Here is a 22,839-nt window from a genome sequence, read left to right as displayed (position 1 = left end):
TCACTCAGAAAGACAAAGGTGACTTCATTTCCTGAATTTTCATAATTGACATGCCAGTTATTCTAGACTGTATCATATCCAATACACCATGTCCATGAGCAATCAGGATAACATTAGAAAATGACTTCACTTCCTGAATTTTTATAAATAATATGTAACTTCTTTTGGACTGGATTATATCCAATATGCAATGTCCTTGAGCAATCATTATAACATTAGCAATCAGCTTACATCAGGTGACAATGATATGAGACTTAATGGTGGTATAAATGATGATCGTTAAATCTATAAATGATAATTCAAATGATTTAATACATAAATTTCCATCACAAATCAAAAACCATGCACCATTATTTAACTACACAAGGAGTCTACGATATGCAGGATTACTGAACATTGTTATAATAACACATGACCAATATTATTAATGTTGGCATATAATCATCATTAATCATTAATCTGTTTGTACTAATCTATTTGGGACATGTTAATCTGTACATATATACACTGATATGGTATAATTTCTATTCCCATCTAGATCTGCTTCTATCATTACTATTTAATTACTATCAATGTTATACAATTACTGACATTAATTTTTTATATCTACGGTACATTTATCAACCCATCATTCCATTAATGTTTAAAACTATTAGGACGCTGCTTGTGCAGTGCCAGAAAGCTGTTAATAGTGTGGTTAGTACAACACAAATGTGAGCCGCGCCAGGTTTTTTTAAACTACGCTATGCATAACTTTGCGCTTCCAAAAAGAGCGCCCAATCCTTGTTCATGGCACACCAGATCACCATATCACATACAGTTATCAATTTTTAAAAACTCAATTCAAAACACAAACAATAAAAGGTAAAAAAAAAAAACCAACCCACTCTCCCAAAACTATTGGTAGGTGTTAAATTAATGTATTATTAATTGAATTATTTGAACATTCATGCAGCAAATTTAATCATTCAAAAATTAAAATTTTATAAATGTCATTTATTTTTTAATTTAAATTTTCTCAAAATGTAAAAATACCATGCACAAATTGTAAACTCACATGCTATTTATTATTAATTAACTTTGCCTGCTCTTTTTTGAAACTTATTTCAACAAACTATTCTCTCACCAACTTAATCAAGTTCTCAGATAAAGAAATGGAAAAAAAATCTACATTTTCTCTGTGTTTTGGAATCTCAGTAGAGTTAGACTACACGTTCACTATTAACATGAAAATTGAATTGTTGCAGTAGTAATTAGCATCTTATTGAAGTCGCCATAAAACATGTATGTGATCAATGGTTTCTAGCATGCCATGCACAAAGATGATAACGGGTGAGTTGGTCCAACGATAATGCTGAAAATAATGTTGCTTCCTACCAAAATCCTCAACAGCGTCTGGAGCACGCTCTTCACATCGTGGACCTATGAAATCCTTTGGACATCTGTATAGGATATAGTGATTATTAGAAGACAGAAACATTAAACCCCAAAAATAGAATAAGATACCAAAAATCCCACTCCCATTAATCAAATTTATTATCTATAATATTGATAATGTTTGTATTAAAGTGCCTGCAAAATAGACAGGGAAAAAACCCTTAAAAGGCCAAACTACAAACAAATCTCTAAGGCCATATACAAGTCTGGAAATGATGATTTTAGACATACCTGACAAAATGTCAGCCAATATTTATCATTAAAAACACAGAAAAAAGACAAATCTGAAATTGTGCCAGACAGCTGCCTTATTTCCAGACTTGGTTATACAAATAATAGTGGTTCCCAAATTTTAATATTCCATCCCTTGACATGCCATGCCAACTGAAAACCAGTGAAATTATTGTCTGAAATATTAATTTTACAACACCCTTTTTGAAAATTTTAATACAAATGCAAATATATGAAACTCAGTCAATAGACTAAATCACATTGATCTACAACATTCGAAGCTTCATATGAGATCATTTCTATCTTCCTATTATCATGTTTTTTGCTTAAATAAGATAAAGAATAAGGTTGTTAAATGGTTTTGGGAACCACTATGTCTATGTCAACTAGGACTGTTCACCAGAATCCTCTACACGTCAAATGATATCTCCTAGACTGTATTCAAATAACAGTGGTATATTGTACCAGAAACAAAACATTACATGGATCATTGATGTTGATGCTTATTACAGCCTATAATCTGCACACCAACTTGTGGAACCTATTTGTCTGTGTAATGCCTTGCCCACCATTCAGAACGAAATTTTATACTGGGCGGGGGTATTACCATATAAAGCCTGGCTTATGTCAACCAGTTTCAAGTGGTTTTATGCCCATCAAAAAAGCAACTGAGGGCAACTGAATTAGGAGCGCTCATGATAGCAATTGGACTTAGCATGTGACTGTTATTTATCACGTGATCAACAAAATAACGAATACCTTAGAAGAAGAACCCAAAATACATGGTCAGTCTTGCCACAGTTCTATTACTACATTATTGTCAACATAATTGACATTTCAAAAGTTGATGCCTTTGTTCGCTTCCATTTTGCCTGTTTATAAAGTCACATGACACATGTCTCTTATCATGTGAAGTTATTTCCATGGAAACGAGTTGCATCCAGTTGTAAAAGCGCTCATGTCCATGGCAACTAGCTGCCACTAGTTGAAGAAAGTTGCAGAAAGTTAAACATGGGCAACTGGTTTCAACTGACTGGAACTAGTTTAGAGGCGCTCAGGTCAACTTTTTTCAGTTGCATTCAGTTGAACACTGAAGAATAATAAAATTGACATGTAGAGGATATCCGTGGATTGATGTATTTGGAAAGTGATCATGGTCTACTATACTTACCTTATATTTTAATATCTACATGTATGACTAGTAGCATTTTTATTTTAAAAGATTAGTAGAAGCCATATAAAAACAACCACTCCACTTTTGTCTCAAGATTGAAATTTACAGGCATTCCTCCATAAGAATTAAAATTTGCAAAATTGGCCATAAAGGATTTAATTTCCAAGTAGGTTATTCAAAAAATTCAAAGACTTTTATATAAGGAATGCTCAGTAAAATGGGACAGCTGGTTTAACCTACACCTACATGAGAGTTTATCATCTAAATGTCAGTAAAACTACCATTTATTATATATATCATTAATCATAACTTTTCAACATTAAACAAAAAATATGAAGTTTAATGGAAAATAAATTGTGACAGTTAAATGTCCAATTTTAAATATACATGTATATATCAATAAAAAAAAATCGTTACATTATTTTTACACTAAATATTGTTTCTAGCTGTGGTAATTATTCAGTATATTACATGATAAAGCACTATGATATGCATTTTAACTTACTCGCAAAATGTGGTGTTATTAAGAGTTGGTATGTATCGACAGGTACCACCATTGAGACAATATGTCTGAATATCACACAATAAATGTTCCATCTGCTTTGGTTTAACTGAAATATAAAACATAACTCATTTCTTATTCATCTATTCAAGCCTTTGACAAAAATCTGACATTCTATATTGTAACATGAGATAAATGTAGCAGTGGTTTTTAAAATCCAAAACAAATGAACACAATGATATGGCGTTGTTTTTATGTGAAATAGCCATTCTCTATCAAAATAGTCTGTAAATCACAAACTAATTCAATTATATTTGACAAAACACATTTAACCGTTCCTACATTTGAAGCTTATCAAACATATTAACTTCATATTTGTAGCTTAATCGGAAACTTCTTTCCATATCAAAAGGTTGTGTTGCTTCGTAAATGAACTAACATTTCTAGCAAAGATAACTCACCAATGTTACTGACTTTACACTTTTTTTGGGAAGCAAGCCAATTGGTTAAACTGTGCGATTTCTCTCAATTAATAGAACCTGTACATATTGATCTGAATTCTGAATCCATGATTTGAAACACATTAAATCACCTTAATTCATCTTATATACATTAACCAAAATAGAACATTTTCAACTATGTGATCAGAGCAAAATCATACTACATCCTTAAACAGACATTATGCAAGAGCTAAATCTGCCTATTGCAGATCTTTCTTTAGGCCTTAAATGTTACATAAACTATTAATTACATGTAGTTATTAACATGACAAGACCATAATCAACCCTCGATACCATCAAATATCTCTGATATTAAGCAGATTCAAATGGTTCGGCCATTTAATGATTTAATTTAAAAATGGACATGCGAGGCTAAGATTTGAACAATTAGTACAATGGTTACAATCAATGCACACATCTTGTCAAACCTTCAATATATTCATTTTGCATTATCTATTTTTGAACTATTATAGCAAGAATAGCTATCTAAATCTTACATAATGCTTTTTTTAGGTGCACTTCAAAGATAGGATACAAAGTTAGCCTCAGCTTAATGCATGGAGCGAAAGAAAACAAGTTTAAAAAAAAATAGTCAAAAATTAGCGTTGAGAATCTGTTAAAACCTAGCCTCGGTCACCCAGAACCTCCTAGTCTTCAACGTATGAAGGGTCTGGGACCATTGTCAATATTTGACGAAAAGTTCCACTGCCCATGCGTAACTAGGAGTTTGTTTTTTTATGTTTTTGATTATCCAGTATCTTTGGCCAAGTCAAGTAAGAGTTGTGCCCCTTCCCGCAATAAATCCCATAATTCTTGCACTGATATAAACAAACATGAATCGTGATGAAGAATTAGGATTAATTAAAAAAAAACATTGATATGGCAGATGAAGAGAGAAATTTTACAATAAAAAAATAAGAGTGTTGGATATTGAACTGGCAATGCAATCAAATGGATTTTCTGAAATGGCATTCTTAATTAATTTCATGGGTGTCAACATATCTTATTAAGGACTAGTTAGCTCCCTTAGACTTTATTAATAATAATGTAAAATACCGGATAATCCAGCCAATGACCTATTATTCTCAAATGTTGACAATGCATCCAGACTAATATTCATAGAATATTTTCTGGATGAAAGGACTAGTTGAAACCCTATGAATTTAGTCATCTTAATACTAAAATGAAAACACCAGATCCTTAAAGTGCCCTTCAAAGATAGGATACCTTAACAAAAGAGTATAAATTATCCCCGTTTAAGTTCAACCAAAAAAATAAAGTTGAGGGTCTGTTAAAGTCCCTTGAATTTTATTTCCATGATACTAAACTGATCACATTGTTCTTAGTTTCAACCTCATTACTGTAAGTGGGGAAAATTGTACAAATGACATTTACCAGTAATGAACATATGTTCATAATGAAGAAGAACAGAGCGTGCATATCATCATCATTCATATCTAACTCTAAAAGATTGCTTTATTATTTTGTTCTTTGATAACCAGATTTTCTAGGAACAAGATTTTTAAAAACGTCCCTCTGACATCAGAAAGTGATGATAGAGAATAAATATGATTGAAGGAAAATATTTGTTGATTATGGTAAGGTGCTATAAGATAGTCTACAGCTGGAGATCAGAGAGTACAAATTAAACCACCAACGTCAAACTCTTGTTATTCGCTGTTCTGATCTGGTTCTTCCTATTTTACTGAGAAACCTGATCGGAAGATTGTCTACTTTTAATCCAACATTCAGATTTCATGGTAACCAAGACCCACCAAAGGCAACCACACAGTATGTTTTATGAGAGCCAAAAAACACAAGGTAAAAGAAAATTCAAACCACAGCATCCCATAATGAAACAAGTCTCGGGTCAAACTAACATATTGATATGATAAACATGTTGGAATCATTTTTTCCAATTTTACAACATGTGGCTTTAATAACTACCTCTACTTCTGCCTACAAAAAACATTCTCCATGAAATCGTAAGCCCAAAAATAATAAATAAATCATTAAAAATGCTGAAGCTGCTATGATATGACGATTAACAAAAAAGCATTATATAATTCTTCCGAATAAATCTGACAATAATGTTTATTAAAATTACTTATCATGCAAGATAAACATGATTTATCAATTAATATTAACAGACAGAATACAGTATAATAATCAATTTTATTTTGAAAAAAAAAATCAGCCTGACTCACTTATAAACATTCTCACCATTTAAATCTCCATGGAGCACTTTACTCAAATAAGCAGACACAGTCTGGGGCAACATTTGTCACCTTTGTCAGACTTAAAAGTAAACTTCAATGGAATTGATATGTTAATGGACTTCATATTTGTTAGATAAAAGTGACAAAAAATTCATAAAATCTTCAACTTGAAAAGTTTGTAAATTTTGTACTGAGGAAATTGGAATTTTATAAATATTGTCTGGCAAATTTAATTTCCCAAGAGACCATTGTCAGGAATTTCGATATCAGAATAATAATGTTTTATTAGAGAAAATTCATTCCCCAAAAAGAGCAATCAAAATCACTTTAATATAAAGAATTAAGTTCGTAATTGATAAAATCTCAGTAAAAAGATAGGCCACTTATTGAAATATTTTTTTTTTACATTATCTTTGGGAGCGAAAAGGTAAATGCTTAATGGTTGGTATCAAATCATACCTTGAAGTTTATATACGTTGGAACAATAATCTAGAGTAATCAACTGTATCCATTTTATTCAAATTACATCAAAAGGTGCACAGAACAGATTTTTGAAGCTTTGTGAAGCAGACAGATGATCTGTCTAGATATCTGGTAAAAAGTTAATGAAATGATTTCCTCCTTTCACAACATGTCTACATGCATGTATATTTCTAAGTAATACCTCACTACACACACAAATCATAAACTGACTCCAGACTAAACAAAATCTTTTTTTTTTAAAAAAACAGAATCAACTATATCCTACCCCAAAATTTAAATTAACTCAAAATTCAACTATCCTCATTTTTTGTGAGTGTGTAATAACAAATATTGCTTGAATTTCAAGATGTTTAGACCAGATAAATCAAATCTATCAACTTAATCTTTTCAAATTTTGCCAATATATTGTAAAACGTGTACACCTTTACTGTTCTTATCGCTCAGAAAGCTGTAATGGTCTAGAAAAACTGCAGGGGTTTAGTTAGTTATAGACAGTGGGTTCTCAACAAGTGTTCTTGTGAACCCCCAGTATTTGTTTTTCAAAATAAATAAATAAATTTGATAAATACAACTTATTAAGGAATATCGTAAGGAGAGTGAGAAATAGTATTCAGTCATCACAGCTAGGTCAATTTTCAGACCAAAATATCAACTAATTTCATGTTCTTTTATAGCTAACAAAGCTACATCTTGGTAAATACCATATTCATAGGTAAAATACCTAAGACTTGTAGAACTTTACCTTAGACCTGCAAGCCACCAACCTCTCAAGAAGCATGAGGACATTGTGCAATGACTATACAAGCTGAATGTACTCGAAAGTTACAATCATATTACTTTGTGAACTCAGCCTCAACCAATTCAATAAAAGAAGGTAATTCTACATCTGTTCTTCATAGATAAAACCATAAGTTGATGATTAGAAGTTTAATAACTCACCAGTAGTATTACACATCCTTAATTATAAGATGATTACAACAACTTGATGATACATTAACAATTTCCCAATTTTTATATAAAAAGAGTAAAACTTATAGTCATCTCCACCATCTGTAGAACGGGTGACCTTATCTATATAATAATATTTTTCATTATTTATTTTATATGTGAAACAAAAATGCCTGCAGGATATCAAACATTGATAATAAGTATGATAATATTCAAATTATTTTGTATGTTCCCAATTACCAATTATTAATTTATATCTATTTCATATATACGGGTGTATAAATCATACTACACAAGCAAAAAGAAAATCAGCAGACCAAGTCATTGTATCCTTAGATTTATACTTGACTTTAATAAGATCATACTGAATATCCAAATATCAATTTCCATGATAAAACTGTGTAATATTATCCAACCAAACTTAACTATTTAAAATGATTAATTTTTCTTGAATTCAAATAAGAAGGTATCAATGCACAATTATCCTAAAAACAAACTATGATACAAATGTTAAAAGAGGAAAACAAGCAACACACATTTTATTTTTATGTTTGTCTTGTTAGCATGTTTATTTTGGAGTAAAAAGCAACTACACATCATTAATTTACAGTTATTATTATATAATGTTAATAAAAATATAACAATTACCAGTACTTAATATATGTTTATATTAAGTCCATTCAGGTATATTGTTTAGTTCTTGGTAATGTACATTTTATATACTTGTTTAAAGCAAATATTGCTTTTTTGCTAAAATGAAAATCTTTTATATATAAATGAAGAAACCATGTGAAAATAACATACATATGAAATAAATATCAAAAACATGAGCTGTACATTGTGTGAACAGTTGTAAAATTACTGTACATGAATATTTTATGAGTGTTTTATAGTCAAGATAAATGTCACAATAAACATCTTTTACGGACTTTCTCTTTCTTGCTTTATTCATAAACATTAGCAAAAATAACAGACTTTTTTTTCACTTTGCTCATCAATTGCAATTTAGGGCCATAAAAGATCTTTTAAGTACCGGCCTTACTGTAAAAAGCAACAAAATACTTAATACTATATTGTTGGCACAAAGTTGATGTTCACCTGCCATTAGTAAGAGTACAAGCGTCAAACCACATATCGCAGAGAACCTGACAATTCCAGGAGGCATCAAGTTCAAAGCAGTTCTAAGACAAACTACTGACAATATGTTAAAATTCATGGGGATCAATTTCTTGGAAAATGATGGTAGCAGACATAATGTTTCTTATGTCTGTTTAGGTAAGCTCATCAGGAGATCTACAAGAACCATTAAATACCACCAAGTATTAATCTGTATATGATGACCGGTCTCTGAGGCACATCAACGTGTAAATGTGAAAACCATACTTTAAGCCATAACAACATCTACTATAAAACTACGGGTACTACAACTACAGCTAGTACAACTGATAGTATTAACTAGAAAACATCTCAATCTTCCTCACACCTGTAGTCTAGTTACTCCACTAGTCATAATAAATCTAAAAGCAGGGCCAGATTTATGTTTGTTGGTAATCCAGACAAACTGAACTTTGGCGCCAATAATCCAAACAATTTTAACATTTTATAACAAATAAAACTACCAATCAAACACACAAGAATTAAGTTATTGTTAATTCAGCCTCGATTGACTAGTTAATTTTTTATTCTACTCCCTTTCTTAAATGTTTTCAACACAAATCATATCTGTAACTGTGTCTTTTCACATTTATTCATGATGATCAGTAGCAGATCTAGAAGTTGTGAATGAGGTGGGGTAGGGGGTGGGTGCATTTCCAAATCTAGGGTCCCATCCACACTCCAACATAAGTAATCAAATGCATAAAACGTATCGCCTATATAGTTGTTCGCCTATCGTTATCTCACCGGAAAACAAGTTCATGTCATATTATGATTGTTACAGATTTTGTTTAATTTTTTGTGAATCTTAGAGGTGCTTACTCAGCTCACCACCTAAATATGCGCTTGATGATGACTAATTCTTCAAAATGATAGGAGAGAAATATTTTTGGTTATTTTGAGATTAGTAAATGGTTAATTATTTTTCAAGTTAAAGATAAAATAAATAGGCAATGATTATTTTTCAATGTCATTTTTTATGAATTTAAATAATTTGTATGGTAATTAAAGAAATAATGGTTAGCTTTACCATAATGATAATAACATTTTTTTAAGCTTCACATTTTGCAGTTTTATATTGATATTCATCCTATTTGCATTTTCCGTCTGCTGTTTACAGTTATGAACTCTATACAGACTGCATTTATCGTATTATATAACCTTTTTAAAAAAATATTTATGTTTTTGTTGCCTATCAAACTTAAATAATTTATGTAAGAAAGATCTCTGATAGTCCCATTCATTTCATTTAATAATTATGCCAAACATCCTGGCAGAGCAGTCTATTCTGAATAAAATGTATTTATCTACTATATTACACAGATGAGAACCTGCACTGATAAACGATTCACTAGGATAACAATTTTAAGATAAATACTAAAAATGCACATAAAACACACAGTGTGTTACCAAAAGATATTGAAAAACCAAGATTCACCTTTTATGATGACATGTACTACGTAACCCGTTCGACAGCTACAACTATAGTAACACATGAAAGTAGTATCGTTAAACATACATCCAGATAAATTTCTCATGTACAAATAACTTACAAGTGCATGACGCGTTTAGAAAAATGGATAAGTTTTGAGATTAATATCACATGTATTTATATTCATATTTTCAACTCCCTTATCTGTTTATTTTGGTATCTTTCGACATATATATATTCTAGTTCTAGAAAGGCAGTACGATAATAAATCATATTTTCAGCATTTCGTGAAAAGTGGAATGACATTATCTTGATAAAATGGTTTTTTTTTGTGACTTTTACTTTGCACACAATAATATATTAATGTGTGATATTTTTATATTAATGTTTGATAATAGAAATAAATGTGACGCTTTCCATTATGACAAATGCAAAATTTAAATTTTTTAAAATAAACATCATATACAAAGACTAATTTATCATAAACTTTCATTATAACCATACATGTATGTATAAATGGCTTCCCCTTGATTTGGTATGACAATTGACTGTAATTTAGTGATCTACATACACACAAACTATTATTCTTGGTACATTTAGCAACACAAGAAACACTTTCAGAAATGTATTAAATGATCAAAAGTTAACCAATCCAACCACCTTTATCAACAGTATTTTTCTTCTTGCTATTAATGCACAGAAAATACACTGAACTCATCCACGAATTGCTTGCTATTTTACTAGATCTCTTTCTAGAATGATCTTTATACACTGAACTCAGGCAAGAATTCTTAGTATTATTTCTAGATCTCTTCCTAGAATGATTTCTATCTCTTCTGTAAATACCAAACATTTGCACATCCTGCTTATAGCTTCATCTATTGGATCTGACTTTACACCAAACATATAAGATTATGTATCTCTAATTATTGAGAGCCATTGCCCAAATTCTAGCCTCAGGAAGAAGGATTTCCTAGTTTTTCACATAAATCTAAATGATATTAATATGCCTAGCTGGCTAATGACAGTCACTAATTACATATTACCTTGAATCTAACCATTAATCTATGTATTATTCTAAAACAGACTATGACACTAGAACTAGTACTTTCATATATTACCTAGGCCAGGTTTTCTAAAAATAAAAACAATTTTGAATGAATGTATTTGGTTTCCATATATTAGGCCAACAGTTGTGGCGTATGCGTGGCATAGTTTTCATATGCTATGCGCCAGACATACCTTTACAGCTATATACTTCATTAACTGCTCTTAATAATAGAAACTCTTATGGTGAAGTCCATTTGTTGTGAAAATTGTGTCTTTCCTATTTCAGTAAACCAAACATGTCCTCATTTCACAAGCCTTAGATCAGCTAGGGTAATGAATATTCTGTTCACAACCCAAAACAATGGTGATTTTATACCAAATCACTAATATGATACTTAACACTTAATCCATTACATTGATATTTTAACAGAATACTTTTAGCACCCTCTGGAATGATCAATAGTTTTTTTTATATCTTGTTGCCACAGTGTAGCGCTGGTGTTTGGTTTCCAGGACCTACATGTATCTGTAGCCACCACTAAACTAAAATAGCAACAGAGTGATTAGTGATTGATTAACGGCTAAGTGTAATTGATAAGCTTAAACATCTATTTACATAATCCAATCATCTACTGCTTCAACACAATACAAAATAATTTCAAACCACAGAGACATTGAACTAAAATAAATAACATAGGCACCTAGAGTCTGTTTATGGGACTGAACGAGGAAATACCATGGTGACTTAATTGACTATATACAGGCACCAAGACAGAATAAATAAAACCGTGGCAAGATACAATGTAGCTTCATCAGCATCAGTTCACGGATGATTGCAAATAGAAGGAATCATTATGAACATTTCATCAAGTGATATTAGGACTGCTTCATCTCCTGTTCTTACAGTTAGCCCTCAACTTTTAATAGCTAAAATTATGTGCAGTCACAAATTGGGTAATAGGTCAGCAACCAAATATTTTGTCAACTTCAACTTAAATGAAATGAGTTTAATTTTTAGCACTATATAACGGTGCTTATGAAGATGAGCATACAAGATGGAGTATGAGAGAGAGAGAAATCGGGTTTAACGTCCACTCGACAGAAACTAGGTCATTTCGGGACTAACATATGGTTTAATTTTATTTCAATAATTTGCTTGCGTGTAGGGGTCTTTAGCAGTGGGAGGAAACCGGAGGACCCGGAGAAAACCCACAAGATTGGACAGACGACCCAACTCCTTGTCACGTACAACCTGGGATCCAAAACCATGCCAATTGACTCAATGTCAGGCCGTATGATACAGCACGCACATGCTAACCATTCGGCCATCCAACCCCCCCCCCCCCAGACGGAGTATGCTATGAGGGGGAATTTTTGCCCAACCAGTGCCTTTTTCATCAACTGTCAAGAGTACATAGATCTCAGTTTTTTTCCATCCAAACAACTAGACCAATTTTCCTAGCCATGCAATCAAAATTAATTCTTAAAGACAATGATCAGAAAAAAAAAGCCACATATAAATTTAATAAAACCTTATTTTTCTTAATCATAATTTATATCAAATCATTTTTCTCCTGACATGAGACACAATTCTCAGACCATTGAACTATTTGTTAATTACATTCAACTGTCTTAAACATTGTTCTTATCTATCATGTCTCTAGACACTAACACATCTTTATTTTCATTCTGGGAATATTAAGCAAGTATATTGGAAATGGTTTCTACTTTTCTCTTGATAATCACTGGGAATTGGGGGTTTGGAGACAATAAATTACGATTCTGTCCAACATGTTGTGACTGCATATAGCCAATGATGATATACTTTGAGATAAATCTATTTCTAAATGACATGAAAATGAACATTCATGATAATAATATAATAAGCCAAGAGTCTATGTGACAATATTCCATTACGATAGCATAGCTCCAACATAAAATCTTGCTAAGTTATAGGGAAGTCAAATTTAAATAAAATATAATACAAATCCTAATCATATCTTGTTTATATTGTCTGCAGAGGTTGTCGAATTTATCATATCTTTGTGTATATACTGACATTTCTTTAATTAATATTCCTTTTAGAGATTCAACCTCCACAAAACTGTAATTTGCAAGGGATTAAAAATCCCTCAAAAGACCTTCAGAGACTGTAATATAATGAAACACATTATTTTGTTTGTCAACCAACTGTAGGATTTGCAATTTAGCACTGTGACTCGACAATAGTTACAAAATGTTGTGCAAATATTTCTGGCTAATTACCTACCAACATCTATATCATTACATCTTAAAGTAAATAAGAGTTAACTTGTTGTATCAGCTTATAATGATTGAAGAATTGGTGTGTGGAAAACATCAAAGTCGGTAATGTGTCATTGACATGTCTGTCACCGAATTAAAACACATTCTAGATTTGTCTGGGTTATTTAATATGGATGTTAAATGTGTTGTAAAGCAACAAGTGGATTACAAATAAAAGGTTCATATCATGGTTACAGGATGCCAAATACAAAAGTACAAAACTGTTTCTCAGCTGATTTCTATATGATTTAATAGTCTATATTCACTAATGAATTCAACCATTGAACAGTTTGCCCACTTTAATTAATTATTTCTGGGACTGTGATTTATAATAATTACTCCCAACTGGCATTGTTCAATAAATTCTGGTCAATTCATTTTATACTCGAATATCACAAGGACTACTTTCGGTAAATTCACTAAACAATCTTCGAGTGTGGAGAGAGAGGGAGGGAAATGTGTTTAACGTCCACTAGACACAAATAGGTCATTTCGGGACTAACACATGGTTCAATTTTATTTCAATAATTCCCTTGCGCGTAGGAGTCTTTAGCAGTGGGACCCGGAGGAAACCCACGAGGTTGGACAGACGACCCTCCTCCTTGTCATGTACAACCGGGGAATCAAAACCACGCCAGTTGACTCAATGACAGACCTTATGATACAGTGCGCACACACCAACCATTTGCCCCCCCCCCTACAAGGGAGGAATAATTCAATGGAATATTTATTTTCTTTACTACCCCAGAGTTTCTTTCAAATAATGTTTGATATCAACTTATTGTTGAAAAGAAAATGAAGGCTGTGTATACATTTATTGGTCACATAGGCTAATTCTTTTTTATAGTCTAGTAAATATGTCAAGTCATGTCTGGTCATAGTGTTATACAGGTAAGCTTTGCTTTTCTGAATATTTTATAGAGTGGAATTACTGATTTAATATTTTACTTGATGCAATGCCTCAAATTCTATTAATTATTTTAAAAACTAAAACTGATTATAGGACAATATCTTTTAAAGAGACATTTGAGATCGTCGCTGGTTGACACACTGTGATTTCATTACACAGTTATATCAGACGTATTCAAATTAGATTGCATTCAAAATTTGAGACATATCTCTCAATCCATCAATGTTATATAAATTTTAACGTTTATAGTGGTTTTCTGACATTCAACAGATGCCTGTGAACAATATGTTTTGATCTAAATAGACCAGTTCTTAAGAATTTCAATAATTAATCATGTCTAGAGTTATTTTGAATATGATATTATTCTTGTAATGCCTCTTCAAAGAATCATATAACCAAAAGATCATAAATGCCATAACAAGTTTCCCCATCCTTTTAGACTTTATAATTCAATATAATTATAACCTTTTATTAAAACCTTAAATATTTTCTAAACCAAATAATAAGCAAATGTTTCTTTTCCTGAAATATATAAATTTGTGTTTAAAGTGACATGCCAGGCAGTGAGCTATGAGGGAAATTTTACTTTAAATCTTCATCAAATCAGAGGTCATGTTTGGCCTCATAAAGATCTTGTACTGTAGTGTAAATCTTAGATTTAATTGAACAGAGAGTACCCAGAAGGACAAATCATATAGTACCAATAGAGATGTACAGTCTATTATATATACTACCTATTTACCTGAAGCCCTTTCTAACCCAATTTCAGGTGTTTATTTATAAGATCGACGACCTATAATGACTGTATGTTAACAATTGATAGAAGTATTAACTAAGAGAAAACCAGAGAAGCATCTGTTTTGTATTCAAGTAAATCTCTTGACTCCTATTCATTGCTGCACTTTTCGACTTTGATCTGTGTGTGATTATACTTTAAGGCCAATTCACGGTAATGTGGCCTTCTGCGATCTGTTTTCCTTAAACCGCTTCAATTGGCATGACTCAGCTTCTGAATCCCTTCCAACTTTACGTGCACCGCCTCACGACTCGCCAAAGAAAATATGCGTCTGGATTTTATTTATTTTAAAACCAATTACTTGCATTAATCTTCGTCTTAACATCGACTTTAGTTTCATAACAATAACCAAGGTTTTCCAATCTTGTTACTTTTACGTAACCTAGGTGGTGACTAACCCCATGTCATCATACACAACTTCAATCAATCAATATAATAGTGTTCAATATGAATGGAACCAACTGTGATTAATGCTGTGATTTATAGCTTTTCGTTACTTTGTTATTTGTTTGGATAAATCAGTGGAACATAAGACAACTGTCTTATAATCATGATGCCAATCAGAAATCATTAAATATTTACATCATATGTTAACAATATTTATGTGATATAGCCTTCAATTAGCTGTAAGGTTAATATGTTCGTGTATTTGTACCTGGGTTGCCTTTAACATACAAGGTTAGATAGTTTATCAGCTGATAGCAGTGATTTCTCTCTTCCCAATTAAAACCACCTGTTCTCTTCAGCATTATAAATTTATAAACAACTTTAATAATTTAACTTTCATGTTTTCCCACCATTCAAATAATCATGTTTGCTTCAATAACACACATTGTAAATAGAATGGAATGGGATTTAAAAACACTTGTTAACAATGACCTGGGTCATTTTCTGTGATAATAGGTATGTGTTCCCAACAGGGTGGATACCATCTCATCTTTTTCAAATTCCAAGTTCCAACTGTCACAAGATCTTTTATATTGACTAATAAAGTGTACATTGGAGTTCTGAACACTTTTCCTGCCAGCCTTGCAAGCGTTCTCCCCAAACCAGACTTGGAAGTTCCAAAGGTTCTGAGAATCAAACTAAGAACCCAGGATTGAATCTTTAGTTATGTGATGGGTCATCACCCTATGCTTAAAGATAACTTGTAGAAAAATATCCAAACCATGCAGGGGAGGATTTAATTAAATCCTCACTTAGAAAGTCAAGAATAATTTACAATAGAAGCATTAAGCACAAATAAGCTGCTTATAACCACCATTACCAAATATAGGAAAAGGCTTTCTTTTCCCCAACTACACTTAAGTAGCTTTGAACTAATAAATCTCCTTAAAGAAAATGTCCCATGAGGCATTGTAGTAACAAGGAGCTACTCTGCTTCTCCATACATTATAATGATTGATTAAATACGCTTTTTAATACGTTTGATTAATTTCAATAGAGTTGCATTGAAAAATCGTAAAAGGTCATTTTGATTGATACTAAATTCCTGAATTCCTGTCTTCAGATCCGCTAAACGTAAATTATATCTCATCATTTAACCTTTAATGAGAAACAAAAAATGACTCCTTCCTTCTCTTCTAATCATATTTCATGGTTCTTGTTTTCAGGATGAATGGCCATTTCACGAATAAACACAAATCTAGCTAGGGTCGATAGTTTTAAAGAGTATCTGATGAATGGTAAACCTTCTCAAAGATGTCCTTTGGTTAAAACATATTGATCTTCATCTGATTTTGATGGTAAGAAAGACTAAGATCCATGAAAACAACAAGAAAGAATCATGCCAGGGTTTTTCTTTAGAGAAAAGCAAAATGTACTAATACTAATACTATTAGTTATGTACTTATTTACATGTAATAGTCAGAATTACGTCATCATGACAATCTATAGATTCAGTTATCCTTGTTAAGAATCAATTTAGCTTATAGTTGAGAATATATATTTTTTATATACATTTGGTAAATTTGGCACCAACAAGGATATATTTCCTCATAACAGCTAGTATGCAGTACCAAAAAATAAATAAATGTATAGTGCACTGAAATCCATTCATTTACGAGTCTATCTACAATTAAAACAAACACAAAGTAGTCGGTTTCTAATGTGTATAAGAGTGTTTAAATAAATAAGTTTTTAGCTGTGACTTAAAAATGTGAAAGTTTGAGATTCTCTAATGTTGATGATAGCCAATTTCTCATGATAGCCAATTTCTCATAGCATACAAAAGGACTATATGTGCAGAGTAATAAGTTATACACTGTATTATAATTATTTCGTATGACAATGATTAGTAATGGTGGTATGTCTGCCAATCTTGGCTGTATTTCAATGTCTATTAGAATAAGCTTTTTTCAACCAGTCATTAAACAAATTTAAAAAAGTCTAATTTATTCCACTTTGCTTTTAAAACCATTTTAAACAGACAAGCTTTGATGAATTTAATTAGCACATGCATTCTAAGACATAAGGTAATATGTGTTTGTACTAACCAGGTTAATGAACTCATGATTGTGTTTCTTTATTAAAATACTTTTAGAATATGGATAATGAAGTAATTTGGAGGGTGGGGTGGGTTCAAACATAGACTGGGGCTTGTCAGGTCCCTCTTATAATTTGATAGGGTTCTTCATTAAGCCCCAATAAACAAACTCACAAGGTTTGATCAAATTCCATTGTCAACCCTACCTTAACAATACACAAGGAATTAACTACGAAATTTCTAATCGAAAATTGTTCTAAAATTCAACAAGTTTCCTACCAATGTCCAAAAGGACAATCCCACCGGGGTTTTTAAAAACTTCCATTGAGAACTTTTTCCTGTATCAGTCTTCTGTAGGCTTAACAGTAAAAATGTGAATGAAAAATTCTGACTTATGCCCCAATGAAAAATTCCCACCCACTTTAAAAGAATTCTATTGACAACACTTTATATCATTGTGTTACTTTGCAATGAACAATCCCTGAAAATTTAAAAAAAGAAGAACTCTGATTTGAAGAGTGATCAGAAAATATTGTAAAACTGTTGCAATAAGTAAAACACAATGCATCTGTAAGGACAGGTAAATCATTACAAAATTCTTACCTTCAAGACGAACAAATTTTTCATCTTCTCCAACTGCATTGCTAGCAATACACTTATACTGACCAGCATCACTTTTTTTTAAATTTCTTATTTGTAAACTAGAAGACTTCCTGGAATATGGAAAGAAAATATTGCGATAATACAACTTTTCATTTCAATTGTTTTCTGATAGTGATTAAAGTGCATTAAAGAAAAACTTTCTGGTAGATCCAAACAGCTTATACAATATTAAAAAGACAGTTTATATCTATTGTACTTACCCTTTCGAAAAAAGGGAGGGAGGTGGTGAGGGTGAAAATAAGCCTTTGTCAGGGTAAAGTGGGTCAAATCCCTTAAAACACTGGAATTCTAAGAAGTTGGAGGTCATATTTAATTGATTAAGAGTAAAAAGAACCTTATTTTTTTGTAAAGAATTGGATGGATGGAGGGGGGTAGTATGATCCCAAATCTGCCACTCATACAACAGAGAAGAAATATCACTCAAATTATCTCCAAACCTCTGTTGATGTATAAAGCTGTTATTGTATATTTTTGGTATGGAAATGAGTTCCTTAGAGTATTTTAACAGGAAATCTTGATTCTTCCTGTTCACATGTCAATGTTTATGTTTGTCTTCTCTGATACAGATCAGCCATATTCATGAAATTAACTTGTACTTAATTAATTCCCATACATGTATGCGTAGGTGTTGGTTGGTATTTTAGACGCACAGGTAAAAGAGTATATAAGTTTATCTACCGGTAACTTTTTAGCAAAAGAATAGAAATATTTTTGATTAGAACGGAAATTTCCATCTCTACTGTGTGGTAACATCTGTAACTATTAACCCCAAAAAGTAATTTTAAAGCGAAGTTAAAATAACATCACTGAAGAAGAGATTTTTTTAGGGAGAATAACATATGTACCAGGGTAATTTTTAAGGTTTGTAGACATTGGGTGGCCCATCATTAAAATGTTGTTCAAATATTTGCTTTTAATCATATTTGATATTATATAAAATGAACTTTCCAAGATAACTGCAACATGAATGGTACATGTTCTGTGTCAATTTCCCACACATGCATGTCTGAAGGTACATTTCTGAAAGAGTCAATTTTATCAGTTTTATGAACTTTGATTTGATGCCAAAAATAGTTTAATGTCTGGTATGGAAATATCATCAGAATTTATTAAAGTGGAAGTCACAGATTTCACAGGAAACCTAGTAAATAATATGTAAATCACCTAGTAAACAATGGGTTTAAGTATGTAAATTCAATAGGCAAAATGTGACGTACAGCACCTTAAACAACGGTGGTTTAAGTATGTATCAAATGATATAGCCCATTTATCTTCCCTGAAAATCTAAAATATTTTTTATTCATTTGAATAGTGTCTGTAACCATAAAGTGACCCATGCTTAAAAAGCTTCACAAAAGTGTATTTGCAACAGTTGCTGAAGTGAACTGAAGTGAAAAAAGGATAAATTTTTGAACTACTGATACTTAGAATTGCAAGACAATTTATCTTTTAACTCTGATCAGACACTTTTGTCACAAATACTGTGTTTTAGCCGTTAGTGAAAAATAAAAACTGGAAGTTTGTATTTCTTTCATTATATACCACAGAGCTTCCTATAGTTGCAAAGTACTATAAGAATCGAATTAACAAATTTTGTTCAGCAAAATGTATCTGGAACTTCTCCTTTAACATATAATAAAGTAGACTAAAGACATCTGTACATAGTTTCAAATGTAATATTCTAAAAATAGTTCCACAAAAAATAGGAGCAATGAGGACATTGGAGAAAAGTAATTATTTTACAAGCTTATTAATATTCTTATGTAATAAGAAAACACTACCGATAAATCACACATGAAAAGAAGAAAGTGTAATACAAGTACTTTGAGGTCTGTAACAATAAATTAACACAAATGTCTGCTATTGGCAATAAAAATCGGCATGTAGACATATCAAACAATCAATATTTACTGGGTTACATATAAGTATCTATATATACACAAAGTATTGCTAGAAATTAAAACACTTAAGGGTGTCTGCAACTTCAGGATTTGGAATTTCTTCATTTAAAAATTTCATGACCATTTATTTATAAATATTAAAATTTTAAATCGAATAAGTATTTGACATTCAGCAATTATTTATAAGGTGTTTATTTTTTAACCTGGTTCCAAAAGCGCTGCCATACTTAAATTTGACATTTAACATTTCAATAAGTACAAGTTTCTTTAAAGTAGGGTTTCCACCCTCCATACAGATTTTAAAGCGATTCAAAAAAATGAAATGACATTTTTTTTATAATACAATGATTTTGCTTCTGAAGCCAAGTTCCAACTATAGCTCTAGGTGTATAAAGCAGTGTATTGTGGGGTTTGGAAAGATTACATAGCTAGCAATTTTTATTGTATTCTAATATATACTGAAACATTAATTATATTATACACTGTGTCTTGATCAGTTCCAGAATAAAACTACACTGAAAATAATGCTAGTGCAATCATCAACTTCATAATTTCTATGTATTCTTACATCATTTTTTTTCACTATGTTGAAGTATTTAACTATCTGAATATAGCCACCATGACATTACTTAATGAGATGTTTTGGCGGTAACAATTGCTTTCGCATGATCTCAAGTCTGTGGTATTGAGATGTAGGCGATAATGGCCATCATTGTTGGCAAAAAGACTCTTAAAAATCAAGAGGGAATGGAATTGTGAGACCACACCAAGATCAACAAACTAATTCCATAGCTACAGATGTAACAAATTGGCCTAAAAAAGTTAAAAAGTTGTTAATTGACTTAAGTTTCCATAGACAATATTGTTTCAATTTACCCACGATAACAATCAAGAAACAATGAATGTAATGACTACAGATTACTTTAGATCACAATTGTTTTCCATTTGCCATACCAAGCTAAGATCTTCTTACAGCTATTTACACTTAATTTAAAGATAATTAAGACAATACCTTAAGGAATTGCACCATTATCAGCCAAGTATAACATGTTAAGAAGGAAATTACCTTTTGTAAGATTGCATAAAGGGACAGTTTGCTGACAATTTTAAAGGAAAACGCGAAGATATATTTTAGTGAAAAAGATAGGTTGCCAGACACCGAAACATACACCCACAGAGGCTAAATCGTCCATGCAGTCGACAAGGGTTGTCATAGGAGCATTTACAAGACATTGATATCAATTTCATACAGATTGAATGTTCAACAAAGTAAAATAAGGACCATAACTGTAGAAGTTATTGACAGAAATTACTCAAATTCAATAGGCTTCTTAGTTTTACTAATCTCAATAATGCATTAAAATTTAATACAGATTGGATGATAACTTTTGTCATTAGAGCATTGACAAGGAGTTCAACAAAGTGAAACACGGGCCATAACTCTAGAAGTAACTAATGGAAATTGCTGAAATTCATCAGGATTCTTCGTTTTACTAATCTAAATAATGTATATATGGATTTCATACATATCAGATGAAACAAGGGCCATAACTCTACAAGCAATAAACTGGTTAATTTGAGGGTGAAAGTCTCTTGAAAAAAACTTCATCCTTGTCCTGTGCAGCTACCTGAAGGTTGGACTCTGTTACACTTTTTCAAACAAACACAAACTTTCAGTTTTCATGTGGGGTTGGTCATATATAGATCCCTATAATTAATGTGTGAATGTCTTTTGATAATCACAACTATATACTTGCCAAAGTTATAGTGATAAGTGATTTTCTATGAAAATCCAGTGACATATACCAATGAAGAATAAAATATTTAAATGATTTACATAAACTCTTGATGGAAATCTAGTAGTGATCATTTCTAAACAGTTCAATATCTGGACTTAAAATTTTCAGAAAAGTTAAATGGGCTTAATTGTCACATTTTGATGACTGATATATATATTTAAAATTTAAACCCATTTATGTTCAAGGCGTCCTGAGAAATCAGGGGGCTTCCTTTTAATCTAGCTTATTCTTCGTCATTTGAATACTTGTACACTTACTTTCCCGATTTCATAGTGAGACCTTTCCGCCTTTTAAGTTCTACACCGTCTTTATACCATGTATACTTGATAACTCGTGGTTTCGCCTTTACAGAACATCTAAATTTAACCTTGCCTCCTTCTTTCTTTTTTTGGTCTTTTATTGTTTTTATTTTGGGTTGTTTGGCTGTAAATAGAAAAGAAATTCAATTTATTCAACAGATAATAAAGGAGGAAATTAAAGATGGTGTGTTAAAAACTGTATATTTGTGAGATTGTTCAACAAACCAGTCTTATCTGAACAGTCAGATAGTATCAACTGAGAAATTAACAAACATGACAGATTTCTTTCCTCTCCTATCAAAATAGAAATTAGGTCAAAATTACAATGTTTGGGTCATCGATGGCAATCTTGTGAGATCTTTCTGGTTGTTAAACAATAAGGTAAAAATGTTCCCTAACACCACATGGGTTGATCGCAACAACCATAAAATGAACACTGCAGCAATAAAAGAGGAAAAAATTGACATATTCAGATAGCATTAATGGCATGAAAAATAACTTAGGAATTCATCACCTTTCAGATTCATGCATAAGTTAAATAAACACATGTA

At 31.5% G+C, this 22,839-nt stretch overlaps 1 protein-coding gene across 3 annotated transcripts in view; it reads right to left on the bottom strand.

Annotated features, from left to right (window-relative positions):
* The window catches only part of LOC126810728 (pro-neuregulin-1, membrane-bound isoform), a 71,342-nt gene that overhangs the window by 9,434 nt on the left and 39,069 nt on the right, over window positions 1-22,839 (bottom strand). For 2 of the 3 annotated variants that reach the window (XM_050535951.2, XM_050535949.2), the window contains exons 2-4: window positions 22,247-22,412; window positions 18,230-18,339; window positions 3,348-3,453 (exon numbers count right to left, since the gene is read on the bottom strand). In XM_050535951.2, coding sequence (XP_050391908.1) covers window positions 3,348-3,453; window positions 18,230-18,339; window positions 22,247-22,412 — 382 coding nt within the window. Of the gene's footprint in view, window positions 1-1,377; window positions 1,443-3,347; window positions 3,454-18,229; window positions 18,340-22,246; window positions 22,413-22,839 lie in introns of all 3 variants that reach the window. The other variant, XM_050535950.2, reaches the window with a different exon arrangement.

This window comes from Patella vulgata, chromosome 2 (assembly GCF_932274485.2).
Source record: "Patella vulgata chromosome 2, xgPatVulg1.2, whole genome shotgun sequence".
NCBI classification, from domain to species: domain Eukaryota; kingdom Metazoa; phylum Mollusca; class Gastropoda; family Patellidae; genus Patella; species Patella vulgata.
This window is presented reverse-complemented; position numbering and strand designations above follow the sequence as displayed.